Here is a 20,330-nt window from a genome sequence, read left to right as displayed (position 1 = left end):
AGTGTGGAGGATTTGCAAACGTTTCTGAATTCTCAGGAGCATTTCTCAATCCTTGAAACATAGTTTCTGGACGCTGTTAGTGCACACTACAGTGGTCCGCACTTAACCACAGGGGTACGCTCTGAGACTCACAGTGGGTGCTTGACAACAGGATAGTACCAAGCTCTATATATGCCATGAATGTTTCTTATACATACATACCTATGATAAAGTTTAATTTATGAATTAGGCACAGGAACAGATTAACAAATAAGGACTCATAATAAACTAGGACAATGTAAACAACATACTGTAATAAACGATATTTGAATGTGGTTTATCTCTATTTCTCTCTCAAAATATCTTATTGTCAGTAATATTTTTAGACCATGACTGACCATGAGTAACTGAAATGGAGGATAAGAGAGGACTACATGCACATTACAATATAATATTCATCATTGGGGCAAAACTATTTTTACACATTTATACAGCACAGTGCAACATTCTTCTAGTAAGGAAGCGGCATATGCACAGAATGACATAGTTTCACGCACACAAAAATAGTGACACTCTCTCACACACACACGCACACCAGCAGCCTGAGCAAAGCTTACATTTTGTAAAACCAGACACTCTCCCAAGTTCTGACCCTGGTCTCTCAGGACACACTTCATTCAGGAAGTGCAATTTCACTGCCAGCCAACATGCAAATTCTTCTAATCCTGTTTTTGAAATATCTAATATGACTAGAAGTTTATAAGAAAAGATTTTTCTAAGTCGCTCACACTAATGGACCTTTCAGAATGCTAATTGTTCTGTTTCTGACATGTGTCCTTGAACTAAGTTCATTTTGTTCTTGTTTTTAATCCCTGTAATTTATCGGCAGACAGTAATTAGCTCAAAAAGGCACACTCTGGCAAGCACACAACTCACAACTGAATCATCCTTTCTACGGAAAACATGTCCCTCATGTCCCACTCTGCTCTGGAAGGCAGATTTCCCTCAACGTTTCCAAAATGAGCTAACTCCTGGCCCAAGTTAAGAATCAATCTCTCTCTCTCTCTCTCTCTCTCTCTCTGTGTGTGTGTGTGTGTGTGTGTGTGTGTGTGTGTGTGTGTGTGTGTGTGTCTGTCTATCCTTTCCTGGATACCTGGATAGGGCTGAGGACCCGAGTGCTTGTGACTGCATGGTTAGGCTATCAAGAAAGAACTTGGGTTCTTTCAAGTTCCGTAAGCAGAGTGATCATGTAATCTACCAACCAAACCAGGACACCATGCAGAGTAAACAGGGCCCATTGATCTAGTCTTAGGACAACTGGCATATATCCCACTGTCCTAGGCAGAATAAGAGGTATAGACACCCGACAAAGCAGCACTTCCTCACCATCCTGTTCCAGTTCCTACCATCCACTCTCCATGGATGCCTCTCCTCTCTTTACTGTCATGCCCCATCCTGGTCAAATGCCACCTCCTCCATGGAGACTTCCTATCCCTGCTTAGCCCAGGTCCGGTGAATTCTCCATCATCAACTTACCTAATGCTTTGCCTCTTGTAGTAGTGACTTTGGTGTTGATTTTGCTGATTTCGATCCGCCTTGTATTGGTACTGAGAGAACTCAACCCAAACCAGCTAAAACAAAAAGAAAATAAATGTCAATGTTAATTGGCTCACTGACTGAAAAGTTTTGTGTATTGGTTTTAAGTGCCGCTTGATCAAGAGATTCAAATAAATATTGAAATCTCCCTTTCTCCCTCTTTTCCTCCTTCTCATGAAATCTTGGTTCTGTGTTCCTATGTTCTGGCTTCAATTTCAAAACCTCTATTTCGGAAAATCAAGGCTGAGGTGCTATTGGGACCCCACCCCTGAGTAGCTTCAGTCCCATCCCCTTTAGATGAGAAGCCCTTCTCTGCCTGACTGCAATCTTCTTCTTGAGGAACCTGGGGGTTATCAACTGCAGAGACAGAGGGAATGATACTGGGTGGGCAAAGAGAGAAGATATCAGCCACCCCACCATAACTTCTGCTGGAAATATATTCCCCTGAGGCTAAAAACTTGTATCAGAAAGGCCAGCAAATATGCACCCCTGGCCTGAGTCTCAAGTCCTCTCTGTGACAACTGTGCTCCTTCTTTGGGGACATTTCTCCACCTGGCTGAAGAAAATCATTGTCATTAGGCAGCTCCCTTATTAAAAATCAGCAGATGGCAATGGAATAAACTGTTCTTATTAACACTAATATTCTTCCCCGGCTCAGTCCCTGGTAATTTTCTTTGCCAGGAAAGAAGGAAGGCAGGAGGCATTCCCAAATCAAGCCTGTGGTGCCTAAGGAGATTAATCTCATGGAATGGTCAGCATTTGTAGCAGAGATGTCCTCATGTCATTACACCATTTGGGTTGTCCATGGGCAGTCAGCATGATTCCTAAGGCTTCCAGAGCCAGTGCAATTCCCATGCCTGTGTGTGTGTGTGTGTGTGTGTGTACTTCTTTTTCTTTGTAACTTCATTTTCTTTATGACTTTGTTCTCTCTGACCACATCTAAGATTCCTTCATATGAAATAGCTAAAAAGGTGGAAGGTAATGTTTGAATTGTTTATTATAGAGTGGGGAAGGGAGCTGAGGGTGGTGGCTGGTGTAAGTCCCAGAGTCTAAAGAGCCAAGAACTAGGAGCTCCAATGTCCAAAGGCAGGAGAAGATGGATGTTTCAGCTCAAGAAGAGAGAGAGGGAGAATTCGCCCGCCATCATTTTGCTCTATTCAAGCCCTCAAGGGATCTTTACTCAGTCTACTGATTCCAATGTCAATCTCTTCCAAAAACACCCCCAGAACTAATGTTCCACCCACCATCTGGGCATCCCTTAGCCCAGTCAAGAAAATAAACATTTTCTCTCTTGTATATTTAAGTTTCTCAAAAATCCATCCACTTGGCAGGCTGTGTTTAGGACTCAAATATTAGTTTATATTCAGCCACTGGCCCAGAGCAGAGCATCTTTCTCCAGGACAGGTTGGCCTGCTGCTGTTCCCCTTCTCACCTGGAGGGACAGCCTGTGAGCCTGAGCCCAAGGTGTCTCTTTCTAGAGGACACAACGTTATCCAATGTGTCCCTGAGGCAGACTGCAGCTAAGGAGACACAGAGTTCTGTATCTAGCACCAAACTGGACTTGGAGTCTCTGTTCACAGACTCTCAGCCCCTCCCTCCCTCCCTCCCTGTCTGGGTTGGGCTTGTGGAGGATGAGTGAGCTTCCTACAAGGACCACACTCTTGTTATTCCCATCAATGCTGGGTTCTTGCAGGATCACAGGTCTCTTTGTGTATATCCTTCCTCCTGTTTGGAATAACAACTTCCGTTTTCCTTCTCTTCCCAGATACCCTTTTCTCATCCTTTGAGTTCAACAGATGTCTCTTCTGGTTGCAAGTGACAGAAGCCCAAACAGAAAAGGCTCAGACCAAAGAGAAATTTGTGGGCTCCTGAAACAGTATGTCAGAGAGAGATTGGGCCAGGGCTGGGATGTGACCCCGGCTCTTTCTTGGTTTCTCCTCGCCGCTTCTCTCTGTCCTGCAGCCTCACAGTCTCAGACAGGATTCTTTCAAGAATTGCAAACTTGGCTGAAGACCTTCCTGTCCCCTTTCTTACCTCCCATGTACAGGATGGGGGTGATGGTCCCACTTCTCTGACTCTCACCTAGAAGTTAGGAACTCCTTAAGGTAAGGAGTCTTTTCTGATTCAATTTGGTACAAATTGTGTTAAGCAGAAAGCGTGGTAGTTGTGATTACTGAACACCTGCTGGCTAAGTAAATGGAGAATGTCAAAATGGTAATTTGATCAGAAAAAATTAGTCAAATGTGAAAAAAAAACTAAAATGTGCTTTTTGTTTCTGTTAGATGGTGACAATGGGTTGATTAAACCCACAGGTGTTTTTTTTTTAATTAATCTCAAACTCCCATTTGTGTCATGTTTTGTCACTTATAAGGAGCTTTCACATAAGCCCATGTAATTCTCACGCCACTTGCCTGAGCAGGTGGGTTATTTCGTGTGTTTCTGGGTTTGGTGATGGACTCCCAAAGGCTGGAGCCCACCAGACCTGGATGTCTCATGGGAGTGTCTCGTGGAAGTTTCTAACCCCTGGGGTCCTTAATCTCCTTATCTATGATATGGGGGAAAGACCAGCAGTAACAGATTCCATCCCACCCCAAGCACGTTGTAAGGAAGGACGAGATGCTGTAACGAATTGCCACCACCAGCGACTTAAAACAGCGCTGATTTATTCTCTCGCACTTTCATAGGTCGGAATTCCAGCATAGGCCTCACTGGGCTAAAATCAAGGCATCTGAATGGTGGTGCTTCTCTCCGGAGGCTCCAGGGGAAGATGCTTCCTTGCTTATTTGGGTTGCTGGGAGAATTCAGCTTCTTTCATTGTAAAACTGAGGTCCTATTTTCCCCACTGGCTGTCGGCTGAGGGCCTTTTTTTTTTTTTTTTTTTTTTTCTTTTTTTTGAGACGGAGTCTCGCTCTGTTGCCCAGGCTGGAGTGCAGTGGCGCGATCTCGGCTCACTGCAAGCTCCGCCCCCCGGGTTCACGCCATTCTCCTGCCTCAGCCTCCCAAGTAGCTGGGACTACAGGCGCCCGCCACCACGCCCGCCTAATTTTTTGAATTTTTTAGTAGAGACGGTCTAGATCTCCTGACCTCGTGATCCGCCCGCCTTGGCCTCCCAAAGTGCCGGGGATTACAGGCGTGAGCCACCGCGCCCGGCCGGCTGAGGGCCATTTGCGGCTTCTGGAGGCCGTCAACACTCCTCGGCTCACGGCTCTTTCCTCTATCTTCAAATCCAGCAATGCCAAGTCAAGTCCTTCTCACCCTCCAAATCGCTCCTGCCTCCTCTGCTGCGTCTCTAGGACTCTTCTGATTCCCTCTCCTCTTCTGATCCGCTATCCTGGATCATCCAAGATAATCTCTTTATTTTCAGGTCAGTTCAATGCCTTGTGACATATCCTCAGGCATAAAGGCAGCGGGGAGAAGGTCACAGGAGCCCAAATCCCACCTATCGAAGGGACTTAGGCTTTCCACCTGTGAATCTCAGCACTGTGCTTCTAGAGACTCGGTTTGTCACGGCTGAGAAATACGGTGATTGCAAGAGCAGATTCGGATGCCAAACTTGGCCAGGGTTAATCCCATCTCCAACACCTCCTAGTTGTGTGATCTGGGGAAAGTCACTTACTGCCAAATACCTCAGTTTCCCCACCTGAAATATGGATATGATAATTATGTTTCTCCCTCACAGGCCCCTTGTGAAGATGAAATATAGCTGTCAGTTATAATCATTACCACCATATTTGCACAAATATTTGCATTTATTCATTTTACTGGTGTCCTTTCTATCTACTATTGAAAAGCTATCTCTAGAACAGTTTACAATCATCCCAAGGACAAGGCAGGGATGATGATAATGACCTTTCACTTTGAGTAGAAAGCATTTTATCTACATTACCTAAAAGTACCCTCACAAAAAAAAAAAAAAAAGGCCTGTGAAGTGGATACTCCCATTTAACAGATGAGAAAACCGAGGTGAGGAGAGGTAAGGGGCTTGTTGCATATCTTTGGATAACCTAGACCAGTAGGGGTGGGGTTAGTCTGCCCTGATGAGGAAGAGGGACATGGGAACCCTATGAGGCATCAGTACAAGCTGTATTTTTTATAGATAAAATAATTTCTATTCAAAGTATAAGGTAGTTATCATCATCCCTGCCTTGTACTTGAGATGATTGTAAACTCTGGTCTATAGATAGATATATAGTAATAGGTAGAAAAGACACCAGTGAAATAAATAAGTACAAACGTTTGTGTAAATATGGGATAATAATTACAGCTGACACATATTTTTCATCTTCACAAAAGGCCTATGAGGGAGATACAAGCCCTGCAGCCACACTGATATATAGAGCTGCAGTTTCATATGGAAATGAGTTTACAGCTCAGGTTTTAGGGAGTAAAAGGTTGAGAAACTTTGGACCAGACCAGTGATTTCCAACTCTGACTGCACGTCAGAATCAAGAGGACTGGAAAAACAGACCAAGGTCCAGCTGCTACCCCAGTGAGATTCTTAAATAGTCTGGCACGACATCGACTGACAATATTTTTTAAAGCTCCCCAATAAGATTCTAAGACCCTCACATCTTTATAAAAAGGAAGGATGGATTTTTTGACTCTCTCTCTCTTTGAGATAGGGTCTCATTTTGTTGCCCAGGCTGGAGTGTAGTGGTGCCATCTCACTGTAACCTTGACCTCCTGGGATTGATCAATCCTCCCACCTACCACACCTGGCTAATTAATATCTTGACTCTCTCGTGACTCTGCTGGGTATCTTTTCCTCCAAGTTGTTTTTGTTTTGTTGTATTTTTTTTTCTTCCCACCTTTGTCTTTCCTGTTAGAGGTTTTCCTCCAGAGTTTGGGGGCCCTTTGCTGACTGTTCATATTTAAAGGAGAGAAACCGGCCAGGCACGGTGGCTCACGCCTGTAATCCCACCACTTTGGGAGGCCAAGGCAAGTGGATCATGAGGTCAGGAGATCAAGACCATCCTGGCTAACACGGTGAAACCCCGTCTCCACTAAAAATATGAAAAAAAAAAATTAGCCAGGCATGGTGGCAGGTGCCTGTAGTCCCAGCTACTTGGGAGGCTGAGGCAGGAGAATGGCGTGAATCCAGGAGGTGGACGTTGCAGTGAGCCAAGATTGCGCCACCGCACTCCAGCCTGGGTGACAGAGCAAGACTCCATCTCAAAAAAAAAAAAAAGTGACAAACCGAAAAGCCTCCCTGAAACTCTGGGTCCAATAGCGGGGCCTGACAAGTGGGGGGCATTTCTGGAGGGTGATGTGGCTGGGTTGGCTCATTTCAGGGTCACTGTCAGTACTCACAACTTCCTGTTTGCCATTTCCACCCAGGCTCCTCTGTCTCCAGCCTGGAGGGAGGGCGCAGAGGGAGCTGGTGAGCCTGGCTGCCTGCCTTCCGCAGCTGACCTCCAGAAGTGACCAGGGCAGCATCCAGGCGGGTAGGGGGATGGTATCCAAAGGGTCTAGAGACTCAGGGAATCTGTCACACTCATGCCCCCAACTCAATTCAGTTGGTCATGGTGCCCTCAACACCTGAGACTTTTCGATTCTCTGCACAATGAACTTAATTTAGTTTTGGTTGCCCCTGGTGCCGGGTTAACCTGTCTTTGGTTGGCTGAGTCAGTAACTACTTAATCCATTTTGCAACTCTCAAACTCCATCACTGCCATTGTCTCTCCCTATGCTTTGTTCTTGTGCATTTATGTCATCTCCCACTTTTAAAATAAAATGACTTTCCTATATTTTAATGGTATTTCTGAAGAAAGTGAAGTAAAGCAATGGAAATAAGTATGTTTACCTAGAACCTACGTGAACTTTTTATTTGAACACACAGATTAGAGAGATGGAGGGTAAATTATGTTGACAATTCAGTGCTGCCCCTGAAGACACAGGTCTCTCTCTCTGCTACAATGGAAAACCACTGCCCTCAGGAGGTAGTAGTGAGGTGGGACTGGGCACCTACTGGCTGGGTGATGTTAAGCAAGTGACTTGGCCTCTCTGGATCACAATTTCTCCATCTGGAAAATGAGGACGGTCACAGTGTTTTCTCGTGCCTGGGGTCATTGTGAGGATTAAATGAGTTAATAAATGGAAACACCTATAACAATATCAGGCACCTAATAATGCTGTGTTTGCTATTTTAGTGTTACTACTTTTTGGTTTCAGGTAGAGGAAAGGTTCTTATTCATATAGAATGAAATGCACTAGCTCAGTTTGTTACCAGCTGCAAAACAGTTTCATCAAGTCACGAAAGACAAAGCTCGGTTCCATATGATTCTAACTGCTCCTTCTTCTTTTCTCATCCGTTTATTCCTGACCCCCAAGATATGAGTTAGGGAAGCACAATCTCTTTTTTATTTTATGACCTTGTTTTCCTTGGTCGGTGTCACACCATTAAACCAAATGCCCATCCCGGCCTTTAGAAATTCAGCGTAGCTGGGACTTTAATATCTCTGCAGATGTATGAGGGCGACAGCAGTCAAGAATGTGGCTTAAAGTAAAATCCCCTTTTCATGAGCCCATGAAGACAAATGACAGGAGTCAACTGCCACCAGTCAAAAGGGCCATTAGCATTTTCTTTACTTTAGAGACATTTCAGGCACTTCTTTAACTGCACTCCAGCCAGCTCGCTGGATATTCTGTATGTGACATCCTTCCAAATCTTGCTCAGCTTCTGAAACCAGGCCAGGGAGTGACCACAGAAAAAGAACTATTGGATTAAACGGACAATGACTGGATTGGATTAAATGGTTCATTTGACATTTAAGAGTCCCTCTGATGCCACTCTTCAGGTTGTACTCCTGCTGAAATGTTGTCATGAACTTACCCTGGCCCCTGACTTTTGCTAAAAGTCAACTTACTTAAGAGTCAAATTTAAATTCGGAAGTATTTCCAGCACAAATTTTTGACTTCTATTGAAAAATCAGAAACTCTGATCCTACTGGCCCCACCTGCCCCCATGGAAGGAAGGAAGCAGCTGGAGCTGAGGATCCAGTGCCATTTCAGATGGGGCTGTCCACCCACCGTCCTCACCACTCGCTGTTCTCTAAATACATTCTATGACTGGTCCCTGAAGTCCTTTGGATGTGTGACCCCTTCTCACATTTACTCATCAAAAACATTAATCACTTGCTATGTTACAAGAACTGTACTAAGCCCTGGAAATGCAGAGAGAGACAGAACGTCATCCTTTTCCTCAAAGAACTCAGAGTCAATCACAGGAAAAGTGTAGAAAAGAGCCAGATCTAATCAAGTGATATGTGGGTCATAGCTCCAAGCTACGAGGACCTGGAGAAGAGGCTTATTGCAATTGCATTGGTCAGAGGGAAATTCGCAGGGCACATGGTGCCTGTAATAGGCAGAAATAATCCAAGCAAAGAAGCAAGAACCTTTCATCCAGGCATAAGGAGAAGAGTGAACTAAAAGAACATCGTAACATTGTGAAACTGCAAGCATTTCCTAACCCTCTAATGACTCTAACCTTGGGAGCACTTGATGGCTCAAGTGTAATTTAAAGTCTTTTAATACTTTTCTGTAAACCCCAGGTTATTTAATGCTATCTCGTTCACTTAACTCTCTATTTTACAGCACTGGGCCCAGCTGACTACAGTTCCACAGGAAAAGGGGCTGTCTTAGTCACTTTTCATCCACATAGCTGCTAAGTTCATGAGGGGACCCAGCTACGGGCTTTAACTGCTGGTATGGCTGCCTATCTGAGTGTGTGAGCTCTGACTCCAGACTATAATGCTCTCACTGTCAGAGTGGAGGATAATCTACTCTAGATGCCACAGTACTGAGTACAATGTCAGGGAAAAAGGAAAAAAACCAGGTGTACTTTACTTTTTTTTAAATGAATCTGCTAGGGTTTGCATGTGGCCCCCAAAGTTTATGTGTTGGAAAGTTAATCCCCAATGCAATAGTATTGACAGGAGGCATCTTTAATAGGTTACGATGGCTCTGCTCTCATGAGTGGATTAATGTCCTAGCTCAGGAGTGGGTTTCTGTTAAAGTAGTTTGTCCCTCTCTTGCGCTCTCTCACTCTGCCCTCACTTGCCCTCGGCCTTCTGCCTCGGGATGATGCAGTAAGAAGGCCCTCACCAGATGCCACTGCCATGCTCTTGTGTTTTCCAGCCCCCAGAACCATAGGCCAATGAATTTCTATTATTTATAAATGAGCTATCTCAGGTGTTCTGTTATAGCATCACAAACAGACTGAGAAAAAAATGAATAAAGAGATGTCGAAATCATTCCTCAAAATGAGAGAAAATGCGATTTTAAAAGCTGTTTCTCTAATCCAGAAGTTGGCAGACGTTTTCTGTAAAGAGTTATATAGTAAATATTTTAGGTCTCTGTTGCACCTAAACATAACATCATGCTCAATAGTTCTGTTATGAGGTTATTAGATTCTCTTATAATGTGAAAGTAGCCACAGACGATATGCAAATAAATGAAGTTGGCTTAGTTCTAATAAAACTTTATGTATAGACACTGACATTTCCATTTTAAGTTATTTGCATACGCTACAAAATAATATCTTGTTTCAATTTAATTTAAACATTTAATAATATAAAAGTAATTCTTAATCATAGCTCATACAAAACTAGGTGGTGTGTTAGATTTGGACTTCAGAATGCCATTTCCTGAGCCCCGCTAAGTCAATTTAAGCAGATTCTCAGCTCCTGGAGCTCAGCTGTGGGAAGGTAATCACCTGTTGAGTGTAGACCTTCTGTCTTTCATTAATGGAAACTAATATATATGGAAAAATCCATCTGTTTTAATTTAATCTAATGTGGTTATTAAAGGCTCCTCTCCCTTTATTATCTAATGCAAAGTACAGGCAATAAAATTCCACACTGACTCCATTGGGAAGCCAAACAATTAAACAACTAGGCAATTAATGGTGTAATTAAAAACTTTTCCATTATATTATTTAGTACCCATCAAGAAAGGTTGGCCTTCCATGATTCAAACGCCCTTACTAAATGTCATTACTTGGAGCCAAAGGCCTCTATTCACACAGATGCACAGATAGGATGGGGCAAGGAGTGTGGAGTCACAGACACCTGGCTCACCCTCACTGGACTAGGGGCCTGATGAGCATGTGACAGCCCCAAGAAGCCATAACACAATGTGAGGCTGTAGTAGATCCTTTCATTTTCATCATCTCTGAAGACTACTCTGAAACCTCCCCGCAAACTGTCCCTAAAAAACAGCTCATAGACTACGTGCCGCCATGACCCAGATCACTGCTACTTCTGAATACTCCTTCTTCCTCAGCATAACATTATCACTCTGAGAATAGGGACATGCCTGTTACCACAGCAACCAGTGTGATGCTTCACGTGTGGTCTCAGCCCAGCCTATCTGCTCTGTTTACCTAACTGCATCTGGACTGGGCCCTGCTTCTCACTCCTATGGTCAGATGACCACTTTCCTTTTTTACTTTATCTGTTTAAGATTAACCCAGCAGTCTTTGTGTAGGATGGCTTAAAAATGGTGTCATTCACCGTCTATTTCTTCACTCCCATCTAGTCTCCTAAACTTCTTCCTTCCAGCTTACCCTGTCTTCTTATCTTACACTCTGTCAAAAGATCTCTTCATCAACGCCCACCCACCACTCAACTCCAGACCCTGGAATTATCTCACCATGACCTCTATCTTTTCCACTCAGAGAAAGCCAAGTTCTCTTTCAGTCTCTTATCAAGGTGTACAAAGATGATCAAACTACCTAAGTCAAGGTATAAATGACTGATATGTCTCTGTATTCCCAAGAGATATTTGTTCTTTTCAGCAAAGTCACCTGAGTGACCGAATTTGAGGATATTCCAAGAAAGCATTGAAAAGGAGGCTGCAGGGTAGGGTGTTTCCGGGGCCTTTGATTGAGGAGGAGGCCTGGGTTGCACCATCTGATGCTCCCATTTGGACATTAATCCATTGAACCAAAGGTCAAACCAAGCACCGGGTATATGAGCTCAAAAAGTAGACAGTGCAGAAAAAGAAGCACTGTGATCTTAGAATGCTGGCCTTGGTCCAACAGATACAAATCTTAGAGTAAAATATGTTCCCACTGTGAGCTCCAGGGTCCTCATACATTAAATAGGGATAATAACACCTTCTGCCCAGTCAGCAAGACTTCAGGCACATGGATTGTCCTGGAAGAAGACACAGGCACCCCTCCACTGATTTTCTTTAAATGTTTGCTCAAAGTTAATACAAAGACTAATTTGGAAAGGCTAAGAAGGGCAAGGAGTGGAACATCCATTTATCCATCAATGCTATGAGCAATTGTGCTCTGGCCCCTAAGAATACATCTCACCTAGAAAAAGCAAAATCTGTGAAGTTTACTGAACCCTTCCTAGTTAGGAGAGAATTTTGTATTTCTAATTAGAATCAGGTTTTCACTCTATCAGGTACAATAGTACATTTATCATAACTAAGAAACTAAACTTGGGTATGTTACTATTCAATAAAACCCGCACTTTATTTGTATTTCACCAGCTTTTTTTTTCTTTTTTTTTTTTTTTTTTAGACGCAGTCTCACTCTGTCACCCAGGCTGGAGTGCAGTGGCTTGGTCTTGGCTCACTGCAACCTCCACCTCCAGGTTCAAGCGATTCTCCCACCTCTGCCTCCTGAGTACTTAGGACTACTGGTGTGTGCCACCACACCCAGCTAATTTTTATATGTATTTCACCAGCTTTTTTACTGCTGATCTTATTTCAGGATCCAAACCCAAATATCACATTGAATTTAATCATCATGACTCCTTCATCTATGACCACTCATGGCTGCTTCTCAGACTTGCTTTTTTGGCCATTACCTTAAGAGAGGTTTGAGGAGGATTGGCCAGTATTACTAATATTTTATAGAATATTCTCAATTTGGGTTTCTCTGATTTTTTTTCTCATGATTAGACCAAGGTTATCTGTTTTTGGAGGAAGACCACAGACATAAAGTGCCATTCTCACCACATCCTATGAAGGCCACATATTGTCAATATGACTTGTCATTGTTGATGTTAATCTTGATCACCTGCTCAGGGTAGTGTTCACCGTATTTCTTCATTCTAACATTATTCTTTTTACACTTTTCCAGCTCTATTTTTTGAAAGCAAATCACTAAATCCAACTCTCATCTGGGGGAGGGATGGTGAGAATTAAACTCCACCTCCCAGAGAAAGGAGAGAGAGTGGCTACATAAATTTTTTGTAATTCTTGCTTAAAGGAGATTTATCTGTTCTTCCCATTTGTCTGTTCAGTCATTTATTTATATCAGTAGGGACTCATGGATCTTTTTACTTTATGTTTGGTTACTCCGGTTGTTTCCACTTTAGTCCTTGAGAGCTTTTTCGGGTTGTCCCCTGTGTCTTTGACATGCCCCGTCCTTTTGTTGTTATGAGCTCTCTTTTACATTTGGCCCTATGGCTTTTCTTGTATCTTCCAATTATATTTAAGTGGATTTTTGACATTGAAACCTTTGTCATACTGGTGCTAAAACACTTCTTTAAACATCGATATTGAAAATTTATAGAGTTTGAAATTTTATAGCTTTGTTTTTCTATCAATACAATGAGGTGAAACGTGATTATGGAAGAAAAGAAAGCCAGGATGATATTGTCCCTCTCCTGCCTGAGGCTTCTGCAAAGCCGACTCTTCATTCATTGGGCCTCCTTCCCCACCTGGTTGATTCTGACTCAGGCTCCAAACCCATCCCACCAGGCATGGGGGCTGCTGTCTCGGGGATGCCTCCCCTGCATACACACTCACAATCGGCAAAGCCTCTTTCTCCTTAGGCCCAGAGCCCGTGGGAATAAGCCATTCTCATCCTCACCTGATTATGTGATTGAGTCCTGGGACCAGTGGGGCCAGTGACCAACCTCACAGCATATGACTGTCCACCCACCAGTCTCTGCTGCCTTCTGAGAGCCACAGCAACCCTGGGGGAAAGGCAGACTCATCACCCTGGGGCCCAGAGACCTTTGCCTTGTCTGTTTTGGATGGGCAGCTGGTCATCCTCTCAAGCGTAGTGCGGTATCAGAAAGAAAAGTGAAGTGATAGAGAATTTATTTCCCAGGTAAAATCACCAGGCTTCTGGCTACATGTCAATATATTTCAAAATCCAAACTAACTCATTGGAAGGGTGGGGGAAAAGAGAGGTTGAGAGAGGTTTGGCATATTTTGGAATATTCCTTTGGAATTTTGGAACATATTTTATTTCTGAATAAAGCAAATTGTAGTCTTCTAAAAACACATATCATGTTCAATTTGGGTGGTATCCTTGCAAGTAAATGCTTTTATGCCTATGTAAAATGTATCCTTGATGTGTTACCATGAAACATACATGACACAAATACATATTACAGACAAATTCTTGGTGAAAAATATCAATATTCCTCCTATTCTTCTCTACCAAAGAAGGCTCTTTTAATAATTTTAGTCTTTAATTTTCCAGTATTATCTTCCAGAATATCATAATGATAGCATTTATCGATGTTAGGTAATACCTGTGGGATTCCCATAGGACAGGTGAGGTTTTTTTTTATTATTATTCACATGGCCCCTCTCCTTCAGGGAGTGAGAGGATTGCTTTTAGTTCTTCTTGGTATCACCTTCTTAATTCCACAGAAGGTGCTAATGTCTCCATTACTTGTTCTTTTGCCTTTCAGCAACACACTGATGTGCCACTCTAGGAAGTGAAGATGCTTGAGCTTTCCGTATCTTATCACTCTTCCTTTTGTTCCCATCTGGCCTCCTCCTACTTTCTGTCAGCCACATTTTTAGTTATAATATAGCATTAAGGTTATTAAAACTTACACTCCATCCAGCAAATATACCCAAGACTTAAGCACATTCTCCCAAGTTGGCCCTTCTACCAGAGGCCCATTAAACAACATTTGCATAAATAGAATTTTTTGTCTGTAGGTCTGTGAGGATGAGGCAAAACAGAGGATGCAAAATGTTGAGTCCAGGCCTTCCGTGGTACAAACTAACTCCCCAGCCAATGACATTTATCCAGTATTAGTTTCAAGCTCTGAGCTATTTCTGGATACATTGACTGGACAAAATGTATGTAACTGTCTTGCCATTACCAGTCTTAAGCAGTATTTCATTTAGCTGTCACGTTAAAGGTTATTTTCTTAACCTTCCATGTTCCATAAGCCGTATGTTAATTTGATGTATGTGTAGTGTGATGAAGAAAATGTTATTCTTTGAATAGCTGCTCCTAGCATTTTTCTTTTTTTTTTGTAGTAGGTATGAGTTCCCATCCATGAACTCAGCTCTGGAAGAATGGAAACTTCTATGTTTATGTATGACTATATGACTCAGGTTGTCTTTTGAGTTTTATTGCCCAGAATGCTTGAGAAAATACCAGTAAATGCTGATAAAATTTTCTCACACTTAATTTTTGGATTGAGTTGTATCTCAGATACAGGACATTAATATAGTGCAGAAGGGTGTGTGTGTGTGTGTGTGTGTGTGTGTGTGTGTGTGTCTGGTCATCTCATCATGGTAGAATTCCCAAGTCAACTACCCTTGTCTGATTATCTGATTAGTGTGATTGGCGTGATTGTTTTTCCTTGTGCTTATCGTAAAGTCCAGTGGTTCTCCTTTCTAAGTCTCTACTTTCTTGATGCATGAGAATTATTTATACTCAGGAAGCTCCATGCGATGGTAGGACCACTTCGATATCTGGGCACCTCTGCTGCTGCTATACCATGTTCAGTGTGGAAGACACCATGATGCTGGCTCAGGCACATTTTTCAAGACATACTACATGGGGATTTATTTAACTGCAATTATGATAAGATTATCTTTGCATATGTTGTGCTTTGAAGGTTATGTCACTAGAGAAAACTGATCTATGGACAATTTGTTATAGCAAAAGAACAAAAATATGTCCATTTGGGAAGATTTCTGCTAAAAATAACAGTATGTTCAACTACTAATATCTAAAATACTGAAGACATTTAATCACCCATAACACAACATCTTGGGACACAGGCAGTGCTGGGTTTGTTCAGCAGCTCTGAAAGCTTATGGCATCCACATGTTTATGATTTTCTTGGCTTTTTTTCTACTGACTGCAAATGGCTCCACAGCCCCAAGCATCATGTTCTCAGATGCCAGCATCTCAAGCAGAGAAGATAGTGGGCAGAAAAGGGACCTCATCCACAGCGTCATCTCTTCTCAGGGGGCTAACCTCCCCCAGATTCTCCCATATAGCTCATTGGCCATAGACTCAATGCAACTAAGTACAGCAGAAAAGAATAGGATTCATCACCGAAAGGGGCAGGCAAATCATGATTCATCTTTGCAGCTTTGGGAGGAAAGTATCTTCCATGGATATTTATCTGGCAACCCAGTACTTGAACAAAATCAGAGTACTGTTTTCATGAATGAAGTAACCATGCAGTACATGTACTCTCAATTATTATTTCTTTACAATATTTCATATATGGTCATGAACCATATATGGTCAATTCCAGAATTGCCCTCTTTGGACTTCCGCCTACACCAAATTGTTCAAAACTCATGGGAGTTAATATAGTCTAAAAGGAATTGGTATTCCTTGAAATGCCAAAGAAAAGAAATGGGCTCTGCCAGTCCACTGTTGTCATTACTCCATGCTGCCAGATGGTGTCATTGTTGAAGAGTGGTTCTGTGCAGTTCTGCTGCTGTAATTCTCCACTGCTGAGAAAACTGTCCAGGACCAGTTGTTTGTGAAGGTAGAGTGCTTTGTACTTCATGTGCCTCTTTAGCCATTGTTTTGTGCTGGGGTAATCTCTGGCTCCCTACATCAGCCAGCGACACACTACACAGAAACCAGCGACGTGAAACCAGTCTTTGTGTCCATGGGTTAAACAAGTCTGCCAGCCTAAATCTACTCCTTCCATAAGATCTCTTTATTTTGTGGAATTAATTGTCCTTTTCTCTCACTGGATCTTTATCTGTGTGGCCCTGTTCTCTCTAACTTCAAATCTTGGGATACAGGAAGTGGGTTATCCATTTTCCCTTCCAGGAGGACATGGGCTCATTTATCAAATTAACTTACCTTTTTTTCAGTATCAGTTTGGTATATCATAAGAGGATGGGTGATATCTTTTGCTAATCCAGTAGAATGCAGGTAGCATCACTGTAGGACTCTTGTTCAACTTTTTCTATCCTCATCCATAGCGCATGGCAGATAATGGAAGCCCATCTCCTTAAATTAATTAGTATAACCACCCAGTTCTTGAATATGACTCTTTTAAGACAATGGGCATTTATATAATAAAGGAGACAACTACAATAATTTTTCCCCCGAACAAAGATGATCCTAGTTGATTGGCTGTCTCTCTGTGTAACAAAAGTAAACCTGGAATAATTAAAATATACCCCTCAACAGGATCTCCCTTTTGTCTTAAATACCCTGTCACACATTAAAATAGTCTCTGAAAAGATTATTTTATTATAGCATTATAGATAAATGCTACTTCCTAAAAGGAAGTAGAATTTATCTTCTTCTCATTCTTTATCTCTTCACATTCTTAAACAGAATATTTGACACCTTGACCTGAGTATCTTTATTTGGCCTGACTCACTGTCAGATACCAAGGACACCCTTGGTAACAGAGATTAAGTGTGAGCCTTATGCCTGCTAGTCCTTATCTTCCATTCATGGAACTGCTTTAGCTTTCCTAAGGTGTCTCTGTTGGTACTCCTCATCCATATGGCACATTGCCAACCAAGCATGGATATCGCTATCCACTTTCTCCATCTACACCTAAGCAGTAAGCCCTTCTGGGCAAAGCCCTACAACAGAGAGGTGACACCATGTGAAACGACTGGATCTTAAATCCTTTGCAGCAATCCATTTATAGTTTCCTGCTCTTCAACTTTCTCTAACTGCTACTTCAAATCATTTTGTTTTCTTCTGACAGCCTTGCCTTCTCACTTACTCTTTGTAGATAACTGTGATCCTCCTTTTGCACAGAGAAACCTGGTCTTCAAAAGTCAGGGTTTTTCCTTTTTTCTACCTGTTGAAATAAAAATGGCCTCTCCTTCCATCTATAGCCAGATCCTCAGATTAAGGATTTCCACCCCCCACCCCATAGCCTCCCCTGCTGTCGACACGATAAATTCATTTTGACTTTGTCCTGCAGTCAGCTTCTCCTTCTCAATCAAACCCTTCTCATCTGAAATATCTCTTCCATTCTGAACAAACAACAGATAAAACTGTCTTGGACTCCATGTCTCCTCTCCATCTACTGTACTCTGTTCCTCCCACTCACAGTTAAACATCTTAGTAGAATTTTCTCCTCTCCATCTACTGTACTCTGTTCCTCCCACTCACACTTAAACATCTTAGCAGAATTTTCTATACAATCTGCCTCCGTTTCCTGACCTTGTACTCTTTCCTCCCACCGCTGTTATCTGGTTACTACACTCCTTCCTCACTCCTTCAGGCTTCCGCCCTTAGCTCTTGCTAAAATTGCCATGTTGTCAATTCCAAAATATATACTTTCATCAAATCAATATTTGCATTATATCTTAACAGCATTTAAAAATGTTTGCAACCATCTTTTTCCAATTTCTTGAAGCATTATCTGCCCAACAGACACATTTTAAGTTTCACTTTCCTGACGTTTCTTCTAATTCTTAGGTCATGACATATCCATCTCAATCGCAGATTCACCCTCCTGTAATTAGCCATTATACATTGGAATTTCTCTTCAATGCCACTTACAGAATGTCTCTACTTTGTATTTTATCCCTAGAAATGCTTACCCTTCATGTGGTCCATTTTTCCCATGTTATAACTGCTCAGAGTACCTCATTTCTTCCTTTTTTTAAACAGAAAACATATCTCTTTTTATATTTATTCACTCACTAGCATGATTATTTGATCAATAAATATTTGTTAGATAAGTAAAAATGGCCTATTTTACAACCAAGTAAAAGTCTACTCAAAAATTATTTTTTTTCTGGGGATAGGGTCAAGATGGCAGACTAGAAGCAGCTCATGTGCACCACTCTCACAGGGAGGAAACAAAAGGGCTAGTGAACACTAATCCTGCAGGTTGATCATCTCAGAAACCATGTTAGGATCCACCAAGGCAGCATAGGAACACAGCAGAGAAGAGTGAAGCTGGACACAAGCCTGTCTGGGCTCATGATGGAGCCAAGAGAACCTCTCCAACACAGGAAAGGGTGAGTAGGTGAGAGCCCCCAGGGGGATTCATGCTTTCCACAAGCACCTGTGTAAGACTAGGAATGGGATAGTCCCCCTGCTTCTGCTGCATCCCTCACTGCACTTCTATACTGAGTCGGAGAGCCAGTCAGGTGTTTTGCAGAGGCAACTCTTGAGTCCAAGGAGACTGCTACAAGTCTTGGGCCCTGGAGGAGCAAATCAGCACTGGCATCGTAGCCCCTATAGAGGTCAAAGTTGCCTTGCCTGGGAGCAATGAGATTGCTCCACCCACGCTTGCCAGACAGAGCTTGGCACCAGCTTCCAGCCCAGAGGTCCTGCTTCAGCCCAAACTTAGCCAGCTGTTGCACCAACCTCCACCACTGATAGCCAGGTGGGCAACATTTGCTAGAAATTCCAGCCCAGTGTTCACGCTTCTGTGTGAACTCAGCTGGAGGACACAGCTTACTGTTGTTCCAGGAAACACTCAGGTGGCAGAACACATGACCCCACTTGCTCCTGCCACTGGTAGCCAGGAGGGCAATGCCTGCTAGAGCTTCCAGGCCAGTGGCCCCACTTCTGTGTGAACTCAGCTGGAGGGTGCAGCTTCCTGTTGTCCCAGGAAACACCTAAACAGCAGGGTGTATGACTTCACCCACTCCCACTACTGGTACCCAGGTAGACAGCACCTGCCTTCTGGCCCAGTGGTCCTGATTCTGTGGGAACTCAACTAGTGGGTGCAGCCTCCTGTTGTTCCAAGAAACACCTGGGCAGCAGACTGGGCATCCTTACCCACTGTTGCCACCAGTATCCAGGTGAGCCACACATGCTAGAGCTTCTAGTCTAGCAGTCCTACTTTTGTCTGAATTTGCTGAGGGTCATAGCCTCCTGTTGCTCTGGGAACCCCAGACTGCAGGGAAGGCAACTCCTCCAACCTCTGCCTCTCATAGTCAGATAGGCCACACCTGCTAGAGCTTCTAAACCAGTGGTCCTGCTTCTGCCTGAACTGTGAGGACAGGCACAACCCCATGCTTTCCTAGGAAGCACACAGACAGCAGATTAGGGTCAACCATGGCTCCTGTCTGAGAGGGGCCCATAGACTAGATCACCTAACCAAAGAAATGTGGGCATGGAGACATAATCAGAGAGTTCTCTTCCAAGACCCAGGAATTGATTAGAATCAAAGCCAGCCAATCAAACCCATCTTATACCATAATTTAACCCCCAAGGACATCAAAGAAGAAAAAAGCAAAACAATCCATCCAAAGCACAGCAACTTCAAAGACTGAAGGAATATTCGCCCACACAAATGAGAAAGAACCAGGCAAGAACTCTGTCAACTCAAAAAGCCAGAGTATCTTCTTATCTCCAAATGACTGTTCTAGTTCCCTTGCAATGATTCTTAACCAGGCTGAAATAGCTGAAATGTCAGAAATAGAGTTAAGAATGTAGATAGGAATGAGTATCATCCACATACAGGGGCTACTTGATACCCAACCTAAGAAATCTAAGGATTACAATAAAACAATACAGGAGCTACTAGATTAACTGGACATTATAAGAAAGAATCAAACTGATCTGCTAA

General features: G+C 42.8%; 1 protein-coding gene and 1 long non-coding RNA gene across 5 annotated transcripts in view; one reads left to right on the top strand and one right to left on the bottom strand.

The window, feature by feature from the left end:
- Window positions 1-20,330, bottom strand: part of LOC104001735 (uncharacterized) — a 70,719-nt gene that overhangs the window by 19,997 nt on the left and 30,392 nt on the right. Inside the window, exon 4 of the mRNA XM_063786131.1 lies at window positions 1,516-1,610. Coding sequence (XP_063642201.1) covers window positions 1,516-1,610 — 95 coding nt within the window. The remainder of the gene's footprint in view (window positions 1-1,515; window positions 1,611-20,330) is intronic.
- LOC107967678 (uncharacterized) overlaps window positions 1-20,330 on the top strand; it is a 41,168-nt gene that overhangs the window by 9,350 nt on the left and 11,488 nt on the right. Inside the window, exons 2-4 of one of the 4 annotated variants that reach the window (XR_010148175.1) lie at window positions 3,341-3,451; window positions 3,538-3,680; window positions 18,553-18,768. This is a non-coding gene — a long non-coding RNA (uncharacterized LOC107967678). Of the gene's footprint in view, window positions 1-3,340; window positions 3,681-4,259; window positions 5,295-7,746; window positions 9,828-18,552; window positions 18,769-20,330 lie in introns of those variants that run through there. The other 3 variants (XR_010148173.1, XR_008538589.2, XR_010148174.1) reach the window with 3 other exon arrangements.

Source organism: Pan troglodytes, chromosome 10 (assembly GCF_028858775.2).
Source record: "Pan troglodytes isolate AG18354 chromosome 10, NHGRI_mPanTro3-v2.0_pri, whole genome shotgun sequence".
Lineage (NCBI taxonomy): Eukaryota > Metazoa > Chordata > Mammalia > Primates > Hominidae > Pan > Pan troglodytes.
The sequence above is the reverse complement of the archived record's forward strand: the minus strand, read 5'-3'. Positions and strand labels throughout refer to the sequence as shown.